General features: G+C 37.9%; 2 protein-coding genes across 3 annotated transcripts in view; one reads left to right on the top strand and one right to left on the bottom strand.

The window, feature by feature from the left end:
- The window catches only part of lrmp (lymphoid-restricted membrane protein), a 37,980-nt gene extending 35,713 nt beyond the window's left edge, over positions 1 to 2,267 (bottom strand). For both annotated transcript variants that reach the window (XM_060889989.1, XM_060889988.1), the window contains exons 1-4: positions 1,680 to 2,267; positions 1,101 to 1,211; positions 276 to 456; positions 102 to 160 (exon numbers count right to left, since the gene is read on the bottom strand). In XM_060889989.1, coding sequence (XP_060745972.1) covers positions 102 to 160; positions 276 to 456; positions 1,101 to 1,211; positions 1,680 to 2,235 — 907 coding nt within the window. In that variant the 5' untranslated portion in view covers positions 2,236 to 2,267. The remainder of the gene's footprint in view (positions 1 to 101; positions 161 to 275; positions 457 to 1,100; positions 1,212 to 1,679) is intronic.
- A 2,397-nt stretch (positions 2,268 to 4,664) lies between these two features.
- Positions 4,665 to 23,302, top strand: part of bcat1 (branched chain amino-acid transaminase 1, cytosolic) — a 28,418-nt gene continuing 9,780 nt past the window's right edge. Inside the window, exons 1-8 of the mRNA XM_060889901.1 lie at positions 4,665 to 4,816; positions 11,115 to 11,159; positions 14,070 to 14,270; positions 14,437 to 14,547; positions 16,598 to 16,717; positions 17,737 to 17,897; positions 18,816 to 18,958; positions 21,801 to 21,886. Coding sequence (XP_060745884.1) covers positions 4,781 to 4,816; positions 11,115 to 11,159; positions 14,070 to 14,270; positions 14,437 to 14,547; positions 16,598 to 16,717; positions 17,737 to 17,897; positions 18,816 to 18,958; positions 21,801 to 21,886 — 903 coding nt within the window. The 5' untranslated portion in view covers positions 4,665 to 4,780. The remainder of the gene's footprint in view (positions 4,817 to 11,114; positions 11,160 to 14,069; positions 14,271 to 14,436; positions 14,548 to 16,597; positions 16,718 to 17,736; positions 17,898 to 18,815; positions 18,959 to 21,800; positions 21,887 to 23,302) is intronic.

The raw sequence follows: 23,302 nt of genomic DNA on the forward strand, positions 1-23,302 counted from the left end.
AACAGAAAAGAAAACATACATAAAATAAACTCACTAAGAAAATATTTAATTAAAATATTTAATTAAAACACCCCCACCACACAAACACACATCACTGTTACCTGCAAAATTATCTGGCAATTTGACCAACTCCTGAGTTACGTCTTCTTTACTGTCCTTTCTAAGAAAAACAAACAAAACATTCAATTATTTTAAAAAATCTTCGCTAATCTCCATGTAATCCCAGTTCACAACGCTAACAGATACCACTAACACCCACATGAATTCATACATACACCTGATTGCGGCAGTCTTCAATCCACTCCTTCATTATAGCATGGTAGGTGTCCAGGTCGATGGAGATGTCCTTGTGTTCGGGGTCCAGCATGTTACACAGCTCCTCCAGCCCGCTGTCCTCAGAGCTACGACTCGTCGTGTGTCTCAGATAGTCCACGATGTGAGACACATACACTTTACCTATAAACCAAAACAAAAATAAAAACAGAATAATTCCTCATGACGGAGCTCAGGCTGAGATACACGTAAAGGTTAACAATGCTGTATTGAAGGAATACTTCAGGCTAACATGCTAACATGGGTAAGAGATTAAAAACCAGTTTCCCGAAACAGTGAATTAACATCTAAATATTTATATTAAAGTCTGATACCAGTTGAAGATTTTGTGTTCCATGAGATTAACAGAGAGGCTCAGAGGCTAAAGGTATGCTACAATTTATCACGCTAGTTAGTATATCCGAATTTGTAAAATGCTAACTGAGAAACTACGAGCTTTTATTACTGATAAACTTACTTTGTTTACGTTTAGCTTTTCTTGCTTTCCAACTTAGTACATTTAGCAATGATCGTCTCAAACGTGCTTGAAATGAAAAAATGAAGCTAGCTACTTAGGCAGAATTATGCTAGGTACTCACAGGAAGAACAAGCAGCTTATCGATATGCTTTAGGTCAAGCGCTAAGAATAAAGCTGCTAGCTTTTAACAATAAAGTTTACTTCAATTTTGTGGTAATTATACACAATTTAACTTGCTTTTGGTTTAAAAATAAGTGAAAAAAAGTCCAACTATCCTTTGTCAGTGTGTGTGTGTGTGCGCGTGTGTTACCTCTACACTGGGTATCACAGGCCTGAAAAATAGTATCGAGCAGGTCCTCTTCACAAATCAGACTGATGTCAGCCAAACTCTCTTTCTTGGATTCAGACGGCAATGAAGCCCCTAACAGAACGCCAAGAACACCAAGGTGTCATCTGCTATGCCTCTTAATGCAATACTCCAACACTGAAAACCGTTCTATTGTCAACTAAACAAACTGTAGCAAACTTATTACAAATAATTATTTCTACATGTTTGCCAACAACGGGGAAAAAACAGCCAAAGTTTAATCAGAACTCACTCAAGTCTAAGGGCAAATGTTGGGGCAGATGTAAAGGTTTATGCAAAACAACATTCGGAGGGATTTCTAAGTAAAGAGGTTAGATTTTGTTCAAGTATCACTTTCAGTAAGAGATTTGTATGCTGTGTGACCAAAGTAATTTGCAGTCAGTGGATAAACACTCATTAACATTATGATTAGTGGATTCCTGAAGTTTAAACATTTATACGTACAATTCAACATCTGCCCTTTAGACTTTTGGAGTATTCCTTTAAGGGCAGTTCATGTGTAATGGTGTTTGATATGTGTACCATCTCCCATTGAGAGTCTCTTGACCACCAGGGCTGGATATGGCAGCTCACAGTCTAATATGGTGGAGGAATCTGAGGAGCAACAATTAAGGTTGTAGGAAAGCAGGCCGTGCGCTGGTGCTCTGCTCCTTTCCTTGTTGTTCGGGGTGAAGCTGAAGCGAGCATCGCCGTCCTGGATAGCAGGTGTGGAGCTGCTAAGCTGCCAGGCTCGACTGTGCCCAAGTGCTGCACTGCTCTTCTCCGCCAGCGTGCCTGAGATGGTGTAGGTGGCATTAACGGGACTGATGGGTGTGATAGGGGTTCTTCCTGAGGCGCGTGCGACACCAGGAGTGAGCATGAGCGGCGAGTTGTTCTGCTCTGCATCACCTTTGCGCTTCTTCAGGATGCTGTCCAGGTTGCGTCGCAGGCTCGTGTGTGGGCTTTCGTAGCTGCTGGATTGCAGTTTCGGGATCTGAAAAGGAGAGTTGGGTTCACGATCACGGCGCTGAATTGTCTGCAGTTTGCGGCAGATGCTGTCCACAGGGTTGTGCCGCCTCGGGGTCACGCCAATCTCCATGACAGAGTGAAGCCTTGGCCTTGGTCCAAGGGAAGCCTTGATCTGAAGCAAAAAAAATAAATAAAATATATATATATATATATATATATATATATATATATATATATATATATATATATACATATACGTGTATATATAAATATATATATATATATATTTCACTACACAAACTTATCATTGACTTTTGACAGCAATGATATTGCTGCAGCTTGGATCAGATTTTTTTCACATCTGATATGGACCACAAATTCTTCAGGTTCATTAGAAAGCTTTAAATCCCAAACCAGATCTAAAGTGTTTTCCTGTTCATTCTAGTTATTTTCATTGCTACTGGACTTCATTGTTTTAGTTTTGTCCAGATGTCCAAACTGTCTTAGCGTCCGTGTACGCAAGAGCAGAAAATATGTTTAAAAACTGCAGGATGGCAAGAAAAACAGTTTAATCTGATGTCCGTGTACAACAAAAACCACAATAATCACAGAGGAAAAACCATGGGTTCTTTACTGGAACTACAGAAAGGCACTGGGTTCAAAAATAAGTCACTTTTATACAGAAATATATTATTCTCCAGCAATGATGACAAAGCAAAAAAGAATGGAATAAATCTGATGTATGTCAAAGTGTCAGAGAGAAAAGACTTTGCGTGCAAAAAAACAAACCAAAAACCCACAAGGATAAAAAAAAACAAAAAAACGAACAAAGCAATTAAAAGGAAGCCACAAATTATAGGTGAAGCTCTTGAATCACACACACACACACACACACACACTCACACACACACTCACACACACACTCACACACACACACTCACACACACACACACACACTCACACACACACACACTCACACACACTCACACACACTCACACACACTCACACACACACACACACACTCACACACTCACACACACACTCACACACTCACACACTCACACACACACTCACACACTCACACACACACTCACTCACACACACACACACACACACACACACACACACACACACACACACACACACACTGTTCTGAGAATTTGCCCCATACTTGCCTTTTTAATTCTAGTCTTATTTATTTATCAGCACAAAACGAGTCTGAGTGTTAGACGCCTGAGAAGTTCACGTGCGTTTTAACTGAACACGCGCGCCTGAACGCATTCAGTAAATAGGCCCTGGACGTGTGCGCGTCTCAAAAGAATCGGTTCTTTGTAAATGAATCGGTTCTTTGTGAAAGAATCGATTCTTCGTACGAGTCGACTCGCGTGAATAACTGTGAATAACTGCACTCTTATGCTATTAATAAAAATGTCAACATGACGATTAGTAAAAACGTAACTCCACCATACATCAAAGATACGCAATAGTTAGTTTAAGCACATTTTATTGGCTACCAGCTGATATAGTAAGACAGGATTAACCAATCAGGATCATTCATTTTATTATTATTATTATTATTATTATTATTATTATTATTATTATTATTATTATTTTGCAAACTAGCTCCTATACTGTGATAATAGAGATAGTAAGGTAACAGGTGATAAAGTGCACAAGAAGGACAAAAAAGTGTTGATATGTCCAACTCATGGTTGCTATAGCAATAACGTTTATCAGTGATTGGAGCAGTTATCAGTCAAAATCGGTTTTCTTGCGTCTGAAATGAAAAATTCTTCAAGCAGATTTGTAGATTGTGTATAAAATGTAGCGCTATTTATTTATCTGACGCAGGGCATGCGCTCTCACGGACACGTGTGCTGTACAGTCTTCACTCCCATTGGTGCGCCAACTTGCTCCTTATTTGCATAATGTTACAATTTTCTCAAGTTTGGACACGCCCACATCTAGCAACCGGATGTCGCAGCTGTCAATGAAAATCTCCTGTTTTGTCACTGCGACTCGTTATGTCGACGTGTGAAATTAAAAAAAAAAATAATTAAAACTTAACATTTTATCCCCTATACCAATAAATCATAATAATAATTTTTAAAAATTAGCATGACATATTTTTGGACACCACCTTGTCTACTACTGCTTAGTACCTCCTCAAAAATGTATTCCAATCAAAATGCTGCTTCTTTAAAACAATCCAAGTTAACTCCTACTGTTTGAGACCTTTACAGGAATAGAGTCATATATCATTGTGATGCCTTACGTGGTTAACTCTATGAGTGTGCATTGTTTATGCACGAGCTCATAGCTGGACATGTACCGTAGGTGTACCTAAGAAAATGGCCACTCGCTATAACCTTGCAGTGTATGTGCTGCATGCGATATATGTGCATATCGCGTACAGTAGAGCGTTAACCCTGTGTTGGGGTTGTGTGAGTGGATTTCTTGTGCAAGATTGACGCATGACGCAAATGGAAGTGTGTAATCATTTGCACACAGGGGGAGGAAACCAGAATAAATATCAAACCTGAAGGAAAATCGTGAAGTCTGCTTTCTTATTTTTGCTCGTGCATGCGCACAGTACGCGTGAGGAGGAATTGTGTGTGTGTGTGTGTGTGTGTGGAATCGCTCGCACCTCTGCGTCATTGCGCACCTCTGTATCATGGCGAGCGTTTCAGCGAGCGCGCGGTCTCCTCAGGTAAACTCTTCATTCTTATCATTATCACTGTTCACGCTCAGATCACAAACATCAGACAGTTTTTTTGTTAAACCTGAAACACACACAGCAACACTCGGTCTCGATCGTGTGTTTACCGAATAGCGGATTATGGAGGTCACGTGTAGACGGGAGGATTCTGTCTCAGTGTTAGTCCTTTGCTCATCCAGGCTGCGTATCGAAGAGCATTTTATTATATTTTATGAAGGAATCCAGGTTTTGTGTAATGCATGACTGAAACTCTGGGCTCCATTCTCCGGATTTTTCCATGCTTTTTTCCATGAATAACAGTTCAGCTGAGAGAAGGCGGAGACGTGTATAGGCGGATAAAAATAGACACGTGGACTACTTCCATACTCACCAGTGTGTCAGAAACGTTGCTGTACTTAGGCGTGCTGCCTTTCATGTTCTACCTTTCTGCTATTTGTAGCCTAGTGATTAAGGTGTTGGGTTAACAATCGGAAGGTTCTGGGTTCGAATCCCAGGTCCACTAAGCTTGCCACTCTTGGGCCCCTGAGCAAGGCCCTTAAACATCAGTTGCTTAGTTGTATAAAAATGAAATAACGTAAGAGCGGATACGGGCATCTGCCAAATGCTGTAAATGTAAATGAAACACTCAGTGAGCACTTTATTAGGAACACCACCACTGATCATTCAGTTAGTTAGAATGGGTGATATTTTAGAGTGAGTGAAAAAAAAACAAAAACGTTTTTGCAGCTTGTTGATAAGAGAGGTCATGAGCAGAAGGGTTTAAACGGACAAAAACTTAAATAATGATTCTTTACAACCACAGAGAGCAGAAAAGCATCTCAGAAAACGCCACGGGTCGAATCGGTTATAACCAGATGATAGATGCTGAAAGACTTTTACCCAGAAACGCTGACGTGGTGTGAACAAAATGTTACTTTAGGTGTTAAAATTTATGCAACATGTTATTTTATGTAAGTTTATTTTTTATTAATTTTTTTTTTTCCATAAAAGTTTCAGATGAATTTTATACGTTGTAGTTCCACAATGGGGGCATGGTGGCTTAATGGTTAGCACGTTCGCCTCACACCTCCAGGGTTGGGGGTTCGATTCCCACCTCCACCTTGTGTGTGTGGAGTTTGCATGTTCTCCCCGTGCCTCGGGGGTTTCCTCCGGGTACTCCGGTTTCCTCCCCCGGTCCAAAGACATGCATGGTAGGTTGATTGGCATCTCTGGAAAATTGTCCGTAGTGTGTGATTGTGTGAGTGAATGAGAGTGTGTGTGTGTGCCCTGCGATGGGTTGGCACTCCGTCCAGGGTGTATTCTGCCTTGATGCCCGATGACGCCTGAGATCCACACAGGCTCCCCGTGACCCGAGGTAGTTCGGATAAGCGGTAGAAGATGAGTGAGTGAATGAATGAGTAGTTCCACAATGATTATAACAACTGGGGTGGGTAATTTTTTTTATACCAGTTGTTTATATTGTTGTATGTGTCTGTAATCCAGGGACTTTACCTCAGTAATAATACTTTTTTTTTTGACGTACTGATTGAAATATGCTTTTTGGGTATAGCAAGTAGCAATACTACAAGAGTAAAGCTTTTTAAATAGGCTCCGGAATGCGAGGAAGCTGAAACATGTGGCATGTGGTTTTATTTATAATCTACTCCAGATCAAGTTCCTGGTGTGGTTTATATTCAGGTTCCTTATAGGAAAAGTATGTTGTATGGAGACTTTAATGTACAAAGCGATTTATTTTTACCATATGTTTATTTTTAGAGATGATTCACAGTTTTCACATTTGTAATTCATTCACATGAAATTTTAGACTAAAAGGGTAAAGAAATAACATATATAACTTTGAATCACAGATAAAACTTTAGAATGAAACACATTTAGTATTACAATAATTTTTTTTGTAATGGAGCAGTATATGTGGGTCAAGTCAAGTCAAGAGTCAAGAAGCTTTTATTGTCATTACAACCATATATAGCTGTTACAGTACACAGTGAAATGAGACAACGTTTCTCCACGATCAATGTGCTACATAAAACAAAGACAGGGCTATAAGGACTTAGTAAGTAGTCCTAGCCTCATAAAGTGCAACTGTGCAACCTGGTGCAAACAGTGCAGGACAAGACAAACAAGACAGACAAGACAGTGCAGGACAAAAGACAGTGCAAACAAAAAATTACAAGGCAATACAAAAAAGACAAATACACAAAAGACAATAAACAGAAACAGCGCCGACGAGTGTGAATACTGTATGTTCAGACAATATTTCGTGTGCAGAAATATTGGAATGAACACAGTGTTATAGCAGAATGTGCAAATAGCAAAAAAGTGTTGAAAAAAACAGCATGTAAACAGGTTGATGGATGTAAACAGGTTGATGGATGTAAACAGCATGTAAACAGGTTGATATATATTGGAAGTGTGTGTATTTAGTGTAAATCTGTGCAGTCCATACAGCTGATGTGTGTGTGTGTGTGTGTGTGTGTGTGTGTTGTGCTCAGTACAGTTCAGTTATTAAAGAGTCTGATGGCTTGTTTAAAGAAACTGTTAAATACTTAACCCCACAAGAGTATTATAGTGAGATTTTTGCACTATACTAAACTCATGAGAGTCTTATAGTGCGAACGAAGCACTATTATTAAACCCACGAGAGTATTATACTAAGAATGAATAACCATACTAAACCCATCAGACTATTATTGTGAGAATGAAACACTATAATAAACCCATGAAAGTATTATAGTGCAAATGAAGCACTATACTAAACCCATTTGAGTGTTATAGTGAGAACAAGCACTATATTAAACCCTAGAAAGTATTATTGTGAGAATGACGTAATATTCATTACACTATGGATATGTTCTGCCTCTGTCCCACATGGCTGATAAATTAGTTATCCAATCAACTCTACTGCATGTAAATGAGTTGATGGCATCAAAGTCCTGCACATGTGGATGTGTTGAAGTTTATCAAGGCAAGCCAAAGAGATAAGCTCTTGAAAGGTCACCCATCTTATAAGTCTGGGAATAAATTGGTTTTGCAATCAGTCACAACAGCGATGGGCAAACAAATGTCATTTGGCTGATGCAGTGATGAATGTAGTGACAGCGTGGAAGTCGGTGAGACCTAACATCACCATCCTGGTCATCACAGACAATACACAGAAAACAGTGAATGCCATCAAAGAAGTGGACAAGGACTACATATCAGATGCAAAGCATACTTTCTTAACCTTGCAACTTAGAAGGAGGTAGCACTTATATGCTACAAACGAAGCAGGAGAGTAAAACCATGCCAGTATTACAGTGAATATGAAGTGGTATAGTAACAACATGGCAGTATTATGTGAGTATGATGTAATTTAGTAGCACCTTGTCAGTGCCATAGTTAGCCTAAAGTCCTATTGCAAAACTATGATAGTATTATAGTAAATATAATGATTTGAAAAAGCATAGTAAAGTAAAATATAGTAACGTATAATATTGTCGCTGTCAGGCGGAAACCTCGTATGTCCAAATTTGGTCAGTTTCATATTTTTTCACATATCGATGCTATTGGTCAGTCCCCATGTGGGTCTGTTATTTTTACAAGTTATTAACCAATCTAAAGTCTTGAAAATAGCTTGAGTGCAAATCTCATAACTCCATTGGACACTTCAACTGTCCACCTCTTCCTCACTCCATGTGAGAGCTTCACGTCATATTTCTCCTCAAGAAGAGTCGCAACGAATCAACACGTCTTCTGAGGTAAATGTCTTCAAAACACTGGGCTCAAAGAAAAAAAAACTTGACCCCCGCTAGTTCTGGTGCTCGTCTGAGGACAGGAATTTAGCGCAAGACAATCCACTGCAACGCGGACTAAACCCTGTGCACTGCAGATAAGGTACAGCGTTTTTTTTTAATTTCCTGAAAAATAACGGTTTTGGAGATACGAGGATTTCGCCCGACAGCGACGATATACTTAAGTCATGGTAGTGTTATAATTACTATTAAGTTCTATAATTAATCCATGTTAGTATTTTGCTGAGTGTAAAGCAGTATACTAAATTCATGATAGTATCACAGTTACTATTGGGTACTATACTGAATCCAGGTCACGTTTTGTATTATAATGAGTACTAAGTAATAGAGTAAAGTCATTACTACTATGAAGTGCTATAATTAATCCATGGCTGTATTATAAGGAGCATTGTCTAATATCGCAAATCCATTACAGTATTGTAGTTACTATAACATGCTACAGTAAATCAATAGCAGTATAGTAGTATTGTCTCTATTTTCTGCATGTTATTTCTGCCACATTTTAATACACTAAGCTATAATTTCAGTGTAGACCATGTTTACCTGTTGTGCTTAATTAATTCATGAAGGAGAATGTGAGCGGTTTGAGGCCCTTGGCCACTTCTTTGTGGTGAACAATGAAAGAGCTTCACGGCTCATTAGCAATCACCGCTAACCCGAGACGCATTCCTGCAAACAAACCTGATATGTATAAAGACACAATGCAATTTATCAACAAAGGGTTTTAGCTTTGGATCTGAGGTAAAAATTTGATTCCCAGAACGATATGAAGAAATTATTTACACTGCCATTAGCCAAGATAAATACAAATCGAATAGTTTACATTACAAAACAAAGTAACAGTCTGTTCTCAAATAATGTTGACTCATTTTACTCAACTCTCATTTCACTTCACTAAACATCACATTGAAATCCATTGACTGATAAGTTTATTAGTTTCATTAGCATGTCTCTCACAGTGTAGATGTTAGTTGGAATACATGCTGATTTAGTTACTATGGATTTCTGTATTGAATCCATGGCAGTATTTTAGTGCGCATGAAGCAATATATTGAAAACATGTCAGTTTCATAGTGAGCCTGAAGAGCCTAAACATCAAAATACACAAACTTGGTAGTTTATTAGTCTGAATTTTACTTTTGTGTTGAAGTGTAATTATTACTGTAGGTTTACACGATAATTAAGGTGCTAACTAAAGTTCTAATTAACTGCGAGATTTGATTCATCGGACATTGATGCTATAATGCTACAATTGTTTTAGTACAGTAGATAGCTACTGTACTAAAACAGCTCACTATCTACTGTAGGTTCTTATTCTTGTAAAGCTTCTTTGCAATAATGTCCATTGTTAAAAGCGCTATGCAACTAAAAGTGAATTAAACTGCACTATAGTTCTGGTGTGTCTTTCCGACTGCCGTTATTCATGCTAACTAAAATACTAGCAAAGTTATAAATAAATAAATAAATAAATAAAATCCTTACTACAAGTACAGAATTCTCACTAGAACTCCATTGCTTTACTATAATACTCCAGGGTATTAGAATACTATAATCCTACTATGATGCGTCATGCTCACTGTAGTACTGCTAAAGTTTCATTTCATGCTAATGTAGCGAAGGAATGATTTCCTGCAGTAGTATTTAATTATTGCTACATATAATACTGCTATAATACTTCAAGGTACAGGTTTGTACTGTAGTACTCACTAAAAGACTGCTGCGGTACATAAATAGTATTTGCTATAATACATATGTGTGTGTGTGTGTACAAACAATACTGTAATGCTACATGGTAGCTCTAACATTATCTTGGTTTAATTTCATATGAGGGTTTCTATAACACTCACAATGAGTCTTTAAAAGAGTTAAAATTTACCGTTAAAACAAGGGTATCATGCATTTACTTGGATATTTCATGCTAACAGTAATACTAAATGTTGTACTTTAGTACTTCGTAACTGTAACTGTACTATTTCCATAGGTTTGCTCTGTTACTAGGTACAGCTGTAATATATTACTATAATACTACTGTTTTTTTGTTAGTTCTTCAATCCTAGTTTAGTATTTGTGCAGTACATCATAGCTACCTACTATAATACTACTTCACACTGATACTACTATAATTTATACGATACAGTATATACAGTGCTATGTCATTTACTATGATCCATTACTATATACTCCGTAGGCCTCATGCTAACTATACTGATCATGGTTGTAATAGTGACACTAATACTACTATAGTTAAACTATAACACTGTATAGTTATTAAAATACTACCAAAATATTAGCATGGAAAATCACGCTACTGTACTTACTACAAAGCTCCAAAGTACATATATACTTTTTAATAAAATACATTTACCACAGAGTAACTGCAATGTTAGTAAGGTTTTAGTCTGGTCCTAGAGAATGAAAGAATATTTTGATGATATTAGCTTTCTTTCTTTCTTTCTTTCTTTCTTTCTTTCTTTCTTTCTTTCTTTCTTTCGTTCCAGGTCCAAGATGAAAACCCCTCAGGTCATGATGTGGTGAGCTTTAAGGTATGTCTCTAATTTAATCCGTGTGTGCTTTTGAGCTTTTGAGCACACGTGGATTAGAGTATCTGTAACAGTATCTGTAACTTTTTCAGACATACTGTACTAAAATGGGGAATACGGTGCGTGGATCGTGCATAAGACTCGAATTCTGGTGATAAATCCAGATGTGGCATTTTGTCGGTTCTCTGGTGCTAGTTCTCATCTTCAGTCAGAACACAACAGCTTTCTTTTGCGGCCCAACTGCTTTAGTTTAGTCCAACTAAAGCTTGAGCTTGTCACGGCATTTCCACTTTAGCCAGAGGGGCCTCTCAAAGCTACTTTAAGGAAGGGTCTGGAATTATAGCTGGAATGTACGCGCCATCATCCCCCTTTTTACTGCTGGCTGGATAAAAGTGCTGTCTTGAGTGACTCCTCTTTCTCAGATCTGGCCCATCTAGCTGTTTTTTCTCGCAGTGACGCTCAGACTCCGATGGACAATTTCGCCGCAGGAAGTTAACTACTAACAACTTAACAATAGCCTCAGTATTCTCACACCGTGAGAATGTGGTGATTCCACATATCTGTTTCTGCTTGTATGAATGCTGGATACGTGAACAAACAGACAAAGTATAGCATATATATATATATATATACTGTATATATCAATTTAAACCCTTGTTTGTTGTCCTTGTTGCGTATTTAAATTTACGGCATTTGGCAGACGTCCTTGTCCGGAGTGACGTGCAAAAGTACTTTGAAGTCATCAATGAATACATTAATATTAGTTTACTAGGTCACAGACTGAATACATTAAGAGTCTAAAACTCTCTTGGGAGAAAATTTAGCGTATAAATATAGCAGGGAAAATTAAGCACTAGTTTAAGTCTTTCAGGAAGAACAAGTAGCTTCACCCGTTGTATGAAGTCAGTCAGTGGTCTGAGATGTTCGGGCATTTAGGGGACGTTCATTTCCTCGTCGCCAGAACAGAGAAGAGTCTTGTTGGATACGTATCTCTTACCCTGAGAGACGGTGGAACCAGTTCTAGAAGATAGTATCGTATATTCTATCCAAGCCTTTTGTTTCGTGTGCCAAAGAGAAATAAATCTGGTGTCATTATGAAAGACATTGCCTTGGAGAAGATTTCACGCAATGATGTAGCAATCGTTGTGAAACTTCTCAGGGAAAACATTATTAAGCAACGATTCCATGGAAACAGCTACAGCACCAAATCAAAGTCACAAACATCCCTGTCAGTTGCGTTGGTTTGATATACAGTATAGAGACCTGTGGAAAATTCATGAAGACATTCTCAGACAGATGCACCACATGATTACCCTAGACTAATGGCAAGGAAGGCGAGCTCGAGGCAAGTAGTCACTTGAAACGAGCTGCAGGACGAGTTGAAAGCAGCAGGAACTCAACTTGAACCTCAACCGTCTCTGTTCTTAAAACCCCATAAAAACTCTTCTACACCTTTTTGAGAGCTTCTGTTTTTTAAACTGAACTGGACTGTGGGGTAAATGTTTAACCTAACCTGTTAAGCAGATTTAAGGATTCAGTTATCCTACATTTGGTGGTTGAGTTTACTTGACCTTCGATGTGGAACAAAAAGGAAAAACTAAAATATTCCAAACTCTGTGAGCAAACAAAGCTGCGTCTGTTTTCCTAACACAGCTCTGCCTGTTTACCGTCCGTTTTCTTGCTTCACTGGTGAGCCAGAGAATCTTACGAGGCTGACGCCGGATCTAGTACATTTATTGCAAGATGGTTAAAGGCCAAGAGCTTTAGAGTTTAGCGCATTAGAGTTGCAGTTACGAAAGACACACTACACTTTGTGTTGAAACCGAGAGCGTTATATAAAATCACTGTTATTGATTTCGTCCTGAGATCCGGCTTATGTCGTTTATTTGCTTTTTGCTTAACCGAGTCTGTTTAAGCTGCAAGTTTGAGGTAGTGTATGATGTATTAATACATGATGATGGATCTGAGGTGATATATTAGTTTTTGCTTTTGAGATTTGCATTTTTTTTTTCAAAATGTGTGATGCGAAAAACGGGGGCACGGTGGCTTAGTGGTTAGCACGTTCGCCTCACACCTCCAGGGTTGGGGGTTCGATTCCCGCCTCCGCCTTGTGTGTGTGGAGTTTGCATGTTCTCCCCGTGCCTCGGGGGTTTCCTCCGGGTACTCCGGTTTCCTCCCCCGGTCCAAAGACATGCATGGTAGGTTGATTGGCATCTCTGGAAAATTGTCCGTAGTGTGTGATTGTGTGAGTGAATGCGAGTGTGTGTGTGCCCTGTGATGGGTTGGCACTCCGTCCAGGGTGTATCCTGCCTTGATGCCCGATGACGCCTGAGATAGGCACAGGCTCCCCGTGACCCGAGGTAGTTCAAATAAGCGGTAGAAAATGAATGAATGAATGATGCGTAAAACCAAATCTGAGGAATATCTGTGGCCATGTTGAAAAATCGCGAGCGCCTCACAATAATGCTGAGTTTTTGCTCCTGCAATCTCAAAAACTTGAAATTCTGCCAGGACTGAACTGTTTATCCATTTTTGCAAAGAAAGAAGGTGAAACATTCCAACAAAAACAAAAGGGTTAGTGCTTGGACCCCTAGGCACAAGCAGCGATCTGAGGGGTCCAAGCACTATTTAATAAAAAGCATGTTTCGTGTTCCAAGCTTTACAGTCAAGTAGTAATATTAATGATCTGATATTTTCTGCTGTAAAAAGATAATTAATACTATCACTAACGTCAAAATTTCCTCATGAAAGAGCACGTTTCCTAACAGTTCTCCAGATTTAGTGACAGACCAGAGAAAGTTATTTCTATTTTTTCGTAGCAATTCTGTTATAATAAGGTGCATGTTATAATGACCACCAGATTTTAGTGTCCACAGTTTAAAATGATTTTATTTCTCCACTTCTTCCTCTCAGGCAGCAGACACGGTGGTCCAGCTGTGTGAGACCCGGAAGCCTAAACCCGAGTCAGAGAACCTGTCCTTCGGCACCGTGTTCACAGACCACATGCTGCTCATCGAGTGGAGCAGTGAAGGCGGCTGGGAAAAACCTAGGATTCAGAAATTTGGAAACCTGAGCCTTCATCCTGCCTGCTCTGCCCTGCATTACGCTGTGCAGGTGTGTGAGCCAACAACACACACACACACACACACACACACACAGTTTGTGGTGTATTTTGCATCACAGAACATTTCACAAAATAAGATCTACATGTCTTTTGACCCCTGCTATCCATGCCCTTGACTTTGGTGTTTGTCTATACACATGATGACGTGGGTTGTAGCTGTTCGAGGGCATGAAGGCGTATCGGGGGCAGGATGACCGAGTGCGTCTCTTCCGGCCCATGCTGAACATGGAGCGTATGCTAAAGTCTGCACACAGAGCCTGTCTACCTGTGAGTGTGTCCTGTCTCTGAACCTAACCTGAATCTAATCTCTGTTAATCACCATATCAGTAATTTCAGTGCTCCTGTTTTTAGACACTAAAGAACTTTAAGGATTTGTAGAGTCTCATCACTATTTCTGTTTTTTTCTACAATACTAGAGGTGATATATTTATATTTTAAGTTCCAGAAAAAACTTTTTTTTTTTACAAAAACTTTTTTTTTCATAACAATAGTGTTTGTTCATCTAAAAAGCAGCTCAGAATGTATCTTCAGTACTAAAATTAAGTGTAAGATTATTGTAAGAGGAAAAATAAACACGTCTAAAACACACGGAAAGAACAACAGACTCCTGATTGACTTTAGATCAGACTCACAGACACAACATTCCACCACTTGACTGGTAAAAGGGTAAAATGTCCCTGTTTGTTTATTTGTGCATTAGCGTCTCTATTAGGGTTATTAAACCCTGTGTTTGTACAGTCTACATAACAGTGTGATTAACACGCTTGTGTGACTGAGCAAACTTTATAAATAAAATAGCCTTGATCCTTAATGTAGGACTTGTGCAATGTGAGTTAATACACACACAAAAAAAGATTCATTCCTATAATTCCTAAGATTTTGCCATCATTGTATTTAAATGACAGACTAATTACTGAATAGCTCAATTTGACTGAAAAATAGAATAGTCTTTTAGCCTTGTTATTAAGCTTTATTAAACCAATTTTAATTGAAATTCAAAGTAAACATAATGCGGCTTAACGATAACTCCCTGCGTTTCTACACAGCTACTCCAGAGCATGTGGAATCGTTTGATAAAATGATTGTGTTTTAGTTAAGAAAGAGAATGACAACGTGTCTGATTCACCACTCACACACTCTCTCAGTCATCTTCTACCGCTTATCCGAACTAACTCGGGTCACGGGGAGCCTGTGCCTATCTCAGGCGTCATCGGGCATCAAGGCAGGATACACCCTGGACGGAGTGCCAACCCATCACAGTGCACACACACACACACACTCTCTCATTCACTCACACAATCACACACTACGGACAATTTTCCAGAGATGCCAATCAACCTACCATGCATGTCTTTGGACCGGGGGAGGAAACCGGAGTACCCGGAGGAAACCCCCGAGACACGGGGAGAACATGCAAACTCCACACACACAAGGCGGAGGTGGGAATCGAACCCCCAACCCTGGAGGTGTGAGGCGAACATGCTAACCACTAAGCCACCGTGCCCCCCCTCTGATTCACCAAAGAAAGATAATTTCACTCTGTTGATAATCTTACACTGAATTTTAGTGTTGAAGATAAATCTGAGCTGCTTTTACTGTAGATGAACAAACGCTCAGAGCGTCTCAGAGAGCAGAAACGGGTTTGATCTCAGCATTTACTCTGAAGACACAAACATTTGTGTGGAAAAAAATACGTTTTTGTTTTTTCTGGATCTTTTCTATGAATTTATTGCTCTAGTATTGTAGAAAAAAAACAGAAATAGTGATGAAACATGACAAAGTCCTGAGTGTCTACTTCATATGAGCTTCATATTAACACCACTGTGGCATGAGACATGAGGAAGACGTTCAGTCATCAACAACAACAATAATAATAATAATAATAATAATAATAATAATAATAATAATAATAATAATAATAATAATGTTTATCCCGATGTTCTTGTTTAAAAATGTGCAGAAAGACTGAAGTCATGGGATTATTATTTTTCTAGCCAAGCTTCACAGCTATTGACTTTAAAGGGCTGGAGTTCAATTAGAATAGATTTTTTTTAATTCATTAAACTTTTATACATGCTTATATACAATATAATGTATGTATTCTTACCTTTTTTGTTTTTTTGTTTAATTTAATTATGTAGAGTTTTGTTTAGTGACACAACACAGGACATACAGCAGAAAGTCATTACACCATGAACCAACGTTCTGTAGAACAAAGAGTGGAGACTTCAGAGTTCAGTGTGTACTGTGTAGTAACACTGTGTATGTTGTATACGTTGTACACTGTGTGATGTGTTGTGTTTCTTGTGTGTTTCAGACTTTTGATGGTGCTGAGTTGCTGGAGTGTATCAGGAAACTGGTGGAGGTGGATCAGGACTGGGTTCCTCACTCCGACTCGGCAAGTCTCTACATCCGCCCCACTTTCCTGGGCACAGAGGTGAGCGACAAAACCTCCAGCACTGTACCAAGTATTGTGAGCAACGGACATTTCCTTCCTTCCTTTCTTTCTTCCTTCTTTTTTCCTTCCTTCCTTCCTTCCTTCCTTCCTTTCTTTCTTCCTTCTTTTTTCCTTCCTTCCTTCCTTCCTTCCTTCCTTCCTTCCTTCCTTCCTTCCTTCCTTCCTCCCTCTTCCTTCCTTCCTTCCTTCCTTCTTTTTTCCTTCCTTCCTTCCTGCCTTTCTTCCTTCCTTCCTTCCTTCCTTCCTTCCTTCCTCCCTCTTCCTTCCTTCCTTCCCCTTCCTTCCTTCCTTCCTTCCTTCCTTCCTTCCTTCCTTCCTTCCTTCCTTCTTTTCTTCCTTCCTTCCTTCCTTCCTTCCTTCCTTCCTTCCTTCCTTCCTTCCTTTCCTCTGTAACCATAGAGTAGATTTGATTTTACTATCTGCCCTCGTCCACATACCCGAGCACACAGTCGCCCAGGATTGGCTGGTGTAGCTGTGATTGACAGGGGGATAACAGTAGGCTCCTCCCATCCAGAAAGAATGGCCCTTTTTTGCACATTTGACTCTTGACCACAGATCTCTGAGGAATCATCAGGATTTGAACCTGTGATAAAAAGAGCGCTGTTGTCTACATCTCTTTATTGTCCTTTAGCAGACTTCACAGTGTGTTTAAAATGTCTTCCAGTCATAAAATATCAATGACAACCAGTAAAGATCATATGATATGTCATGAGTTTAAACCTGAGGTTAGTTGTATTATGTATGTGGAAGATGGCAGAGTGCACTTTCCTCTGAGAGTGTTCCTCTGTTTATGAAGTTAGTGTACTTATCTTCAGGTGTCTTTCTCCTGATAACGTCTGTGAACTTAAATCTCATTTAATCTCATTAAATAAAAAACAAACAAACTTTTGAATGTACACAATGTTAATTGTCCTTAAAACAACCATCCCTGCATGCTAACACCTAAACCTCATCCCCTGTGTGTGTGTGTGTGTGTGTGTGTGTGTGTGTGTGTTTAGTCTTCATTAGGTGTGAAGAAACCCTCCCGTGCTTTACTGTTTGTGATCCTCAGCCCCGTCGGCTCTTACTTCAGCACAGGAAACAGGTCTGTGAGTCTGTGGGCCGACTCCAAATACATCAGGGCCTGGAAAGGAGGGACGGGAGACTGCAAAATGGGAGGGTGAGGGTAACACACACACACACACACACACACGCACACACAGACGCACACACGCACACACACACGCACACACACACGCACGCACACACACACACAGACACACACACAGACACACACAGACGCACACACACACACACACACACACACACACACACACACACACACACACACACACACACACACAGACGCACACATGCACACACAGACGCACACACAGACGCACACACACACTGTTTTATGTGCAGCTGTTTGTCTGTATTGAATTCCACATGTGTCACAATTCACTACTCAAAAAAAAAAAAAAAAACACAGGCCAGTATTAAAGCTGGAAGATTTGATCTCTAAGAACTAGAAAACAAACAAGGAACAACAAGAGTGGTATAGGGAGAGAGACAGAGAACAAAAGAGGTATAGAGAGAGATAGTTATAAAGAGAGAGAGAGAGAGAGAGAGAGAGAAATATGTGACTATTTAAGACATCTTTTATAAAGGAAAGAAAGAAAGAAAGAAAGAAAGAAAGAAAGAAAGAAAGAAAGAAAGAAAGAAAGAAAGAAAGAAACTGTCGGGGAAAAGGAAAAAAGAAAGAAAGAGAGTATGACGGAAGATAGCAAATAAATAAAAGACAAGAGGAAAGAAAGAAAGAAAGAACGAGGAAGGAAGGAAAGAAGGATGTAGAAAAGTAAGAAAGAAAGAAACTGTGAGTAGAAAAATCAAAGGAAGCAACAAAGAAGGAGAAAAGTGGGTGAAGACTTGAGGACATGCTGTAACAGGAAAATAATCAGCTTTGCTATGTTGTCATGTTGTCTCACCAACATGGTTGGAACATGACGGGATTCTTTTTTCCTGTAAGAAAGTGTTGTACACTGTAAGTGACACCATTCCTTTATTTCCTCTCAGAATTTGTTTTTCTTTCTTTCAGAAATTACGGAGCTTCTATCTTCGCTCAGAAGGAAGCCATGGACTTGAACTGTCAGCAGGTTCTGTGGCTGTACGGAGATGATCACCAGATCACCGAAGTCGGAACAATGAATCTCTTTCTCTACTGGATCAACGAGGATGGAGGTAAGGAAGCGCTTCCTCGATCACTTCCTGTTTCTGTTCATTGGTCATTGAGAATCGTTCTGGAAACTTTCTCAGAATTCTGCTAATCTCATTAAATTAAAAAAAAAAGTTCTCTTCAAAATATCCTGGATGTTTCCTGTCATTAAAAATGTCACTTTTCCTTTTATATTTAAATGTAATTTTTCATTCCTCCTCCCAATTTTTAAATTTGTTAATAGTAATTTAATAATTAATAAATTACTAAAATTATTAAAAATAATAATTTAAATTTGTTATAATATGTTAATAGCTGGTTTGTGCAAAGGTTTGTATCCTCTGTGGAGTCTAGGGTTGCAAAGGGGCAGAAAGTTTCCGGTAAATTCCCGGAAACTTTCCACGGGAACTTAAACTGGGGAATTTTGGGAATATTCCAAATTGGAAACTTTACCGGAATTTATGGGAATTTACAGGAATTTATGGGAATTATTTGGAAACATAGGGAAATGTATATAAACTATATCATATACAACCATAAATAAACATTTTGTTTGGTCATAAGCAGACATTCATGCAAGGTAATACAAATTTAAAACATGACCTCTTGACTGATTTAATTGTAAGTAGAACTTTGCAATACACATAATAAACTTAATAATTGTAATAAACATATTTCCCTATGATTGCTGTAAATTGAAAGCACCCCCCACCATCACCCTTCTAAAAAAAAGTCCCAATCAAAATGTAAAATGAAGCATTTTTCCTCAAGCTTATTAGGTCTCTGCTTCTGTGGTAGTCAAGGCCTGGAAAATGGAGGTGAACCCCTCCCCTCCCCCCTTAAGTGATATATGGAGGATTTTATTTTATTTCAGGGGGAGTGAGTGTGTGTGTGTGTGTGTGTGTGTGGGGGGGGGGGGCATCAAATTATCTGTGTATGCGGTAACACTCCTAATTTACTGCTTAATAAGAGTGACTAAGGTAGTTATTAAGGTTAGGTATTGGGTACCATAGAATAAGGTAATGCAGAATAAGGCATTAATATGTGCTTAATAACTTAATAATAAATAGACAATATTCTATTAATATTCATGCTAATAAGCAACTAGTTAAATGACCCTAAAATAAAGTGTTACTGTGCATGTTATGGAAGAACACAAGTACCTGCAGGGGGTTTGGCCTCAATGGCCCTCCAGTAAGCAGTGTGCTGTGTGCAAGTGACCGAGGAACGCAGGGTACAAATTCAACTTAAATGGCATTAAATCTTGTTGTTTTAAACACAATTATGCTGTTAAGATTTTTTTTAATTCCATTTAAGTTCCTTGTTATGGGCAACTCTGCATTTTTTTTAAATTCCCAGTTTATTTCCATATATTCCCATTAATTCCCATGGAAAGTGGGAATTTCTAGTGGAATTCCTAGTGGAGTCTAGGCAAAAAATATGGGAAGCATATCGCTTTTTACAAGATAACTAGTGTTAAAGAATTTATTTTCTCTTTCTATATCTTTGGATTATAAATTATTTAAAATGTATTTAAAAAAATTATATATGTAAATGTTATAATTATATCATATAATTATATTATTTATTTGTTTATGCATAGTAATGTAGCTATAAACTTTATTAATAAGAAAACAATATGTTATATAAATAAATAAATAATATTTAATAGATTTATGTAATATTTTTTAAAATGTCCTGTTTTGTACTTGTAAAGGTAAGAAAAATTGTATAAAGTTTCTTTAAAAAAAATTAAATAAGCTACAAGATTTTATTTTTGTCATTAAATTTATAAATGTATTGTTTTGTTTCTGTTTTTATTTATTTAAAATGTTCTTCTCATTTTTAAAATTCTATATTTTGCACTATAAATGTTAAGAAATAAGAATTAATTTTTTTTTGTTCATGAATTTCTAAATTTATTAAAATACATAAATATGTGAGTATAAATAAAAATATCTAATATTTATTAGACATAAAATATATGAAATATATATCATATAATATCACAAAAATATCTTATATAAAAATACATAATTTTGTTCATTTTTATAGGGAAAATATCCAATAAAAAAAAAAATTATAATAATAGTAAAGCGGTAAATAGGTCTTGTGATGGTGAAGGAACATCTGAAACTTCATTCATTCACTCACTCATCTTCTACCGCTTATCCGAACTACCTCGGGTCACGGGGAGCCTGTGCCTATCTCAGGCATCATCGGGCATCAAGGCAGGATACACCCTGGACGGAGTGCCAACCCATCACAGGGCACACACACACTCTCTCATTCACTCACACAATCACACACTACGGACAATTTTCCAGAGATGCCAATCAACCTACCATGCATGTCTTTGGACCGGGGGAGGAAACCGGAGTACCCAGAGGAAATCCCCGAGGCACGGGGAGAACATGCAAACTCCACACACACAAGGTGGAGGCGGGAATCAAGCCCCGACCCTGGAGGTGTGAGGCGAACGTGCTAACCACTAAGCCACCGTGCCCCCCCTCATCTGAAACTTCACACACTAAATTCTTGTCGGTTTAATCGACACTGTCACTATGTTTATTTTATCCTGTGGGTGCACAAACCTTTGCATTTAGCTGTTGAATCGTCTGCTGTAGAACAAATTGGTTATTTTTTTTACCTAAAACGTCACCATAGCAACGATTACGCAGTTTAAAATCTATAAGGGATTATTAGATTTTTTTGTGAGGCAGTGACCTCTGGTGGAGACGAAACGAATTACAATCTAAAAGTGTAGAAAATGAAGAGTGAACGGGAATCAATCATTTTTATTAATCAACAGCAGCACAGAGTGAAAATATGTAAATTGTTTTTAACAATTTTTTCTTTCTTTTTTAGAGGAAGAGCTTGCCACGCCTCCTCTGGATGGGATCATTTTACCTGGAATCACACGCCAAAGCATCCTGGAGCTCACACGTGAATGGGTGAGACCTGATACTCATCACAGAACCGCATGTCATTTTGTTTCTGTTGATTTGATTAGAAATCATTTTTTATGCATATCATCATCAACATCTAGAACAATTTTTATCAGCTCTCAAAATATTCCTCAAATATTCCTAATATTTATACGTGTGCATAAACATCTAAGTTTTTATTTATTTATTTATTATTTATATTATAGATTATTAACATTAACACACACTTGATCACACACTTTTTTAATCTAAACATTTCTTTTGTGGCTCTTAAATTGTTTATGCATTAAAAAATGAAAACCATCTCTACATCAGAAAAAAACTTCACTTAAATTAAACAATCTATTGAATTAGAATATTATGAAAGATTTACATTTTTAATTTTAATTCAAATTAATTAATTAATTCACGGGGGGCACGGTGGCTTAGTGGTTAGCACGTTCGCCTCACACCTCCAGGGTTGGGGGTTCGATTCCCGCCTCCGCCTTGTGTGTGTGGAGTTTGCATGTTCTCCCCGTGCCTCGGGGGTTTCCTCCGGGTACTCCGGTTTCCTCCCCGGTCCAAAGACATGCATGGTAGGTTGATTGGCATCTCTGGAAAATTGTCCGTAGTGTGTGATTGCGTGAGTGAATGAGAGTGTGTGTGTGTGTGTGTGCCCTGTGATGGGTTGGCACTCCATCCAGGGTGTATCCTGCCCTGATGCCCAATGACCAGTGTGTGTGTGTGTGTGTGTGTGTGTGTGTGTGTGTGTGTGTTTCCTAATATTTATTTGATAAAATTAAATTCTGAAAAAAATACATATGATGGTAGATGAGTGTTAAATGACTAAATAAAATAGATTTGTTTTAAGTAATAAAATAGTATAGTAATAATCCGTAGTGTGAACAGTGTTATGTGTAATAAGAGAGTTTCGTTTGTGAAATAGTGACCTCTAGTGGACAGGACGTGGAAATAACCCTGAGAGAGTTCATGCAAATTCAGGAAAAGCTATTAATTTTAGACCTAAATCTATTTAATTATCAGATTTTCATCTGTATTCAATAATAATAATAATAATTATGCATAACAATAATTTTAACACATTTATGTTCTAATTTGAAAATTAATTAATTAATATTATATAATAAAACAAATATAGACAAAATTTGGCAAATATCTGTTCTATTTTGTAATGTTTCGTATTTACTTCATTTATTTACATTTTATTTATTTAATTTCATTTATTTAATTATTTAAACAGTTAAGAATTTATTTCTATTAATTCTACTACTTATATAAGTACTATAAAAATACTTAAATATAAAAGTATATAAGTAAATATAAATTACTACTTATTTATATTTATCTATTATACTACTTATATATTATATATAATTTATATTATATTAGAACTGTTTATATTGTGTATAATATGTTAATTAG

This window comes from Tachysurus vachellii, chromosome 16 (assembly GCF_030014155.1).
Source record: "Tachysurus vachellii isolate PV-2020 chromosome 16, HZAU_Pvac_v1, whole genome shotgun sequence".
NCBI classification, from domain to species: domain Eukaryota; kingdom Metazoa; phylum Chordata; class Actinopteri; order Siluriformes; family Bagridae; genus Tachysurus; species Tachysurus vachellii.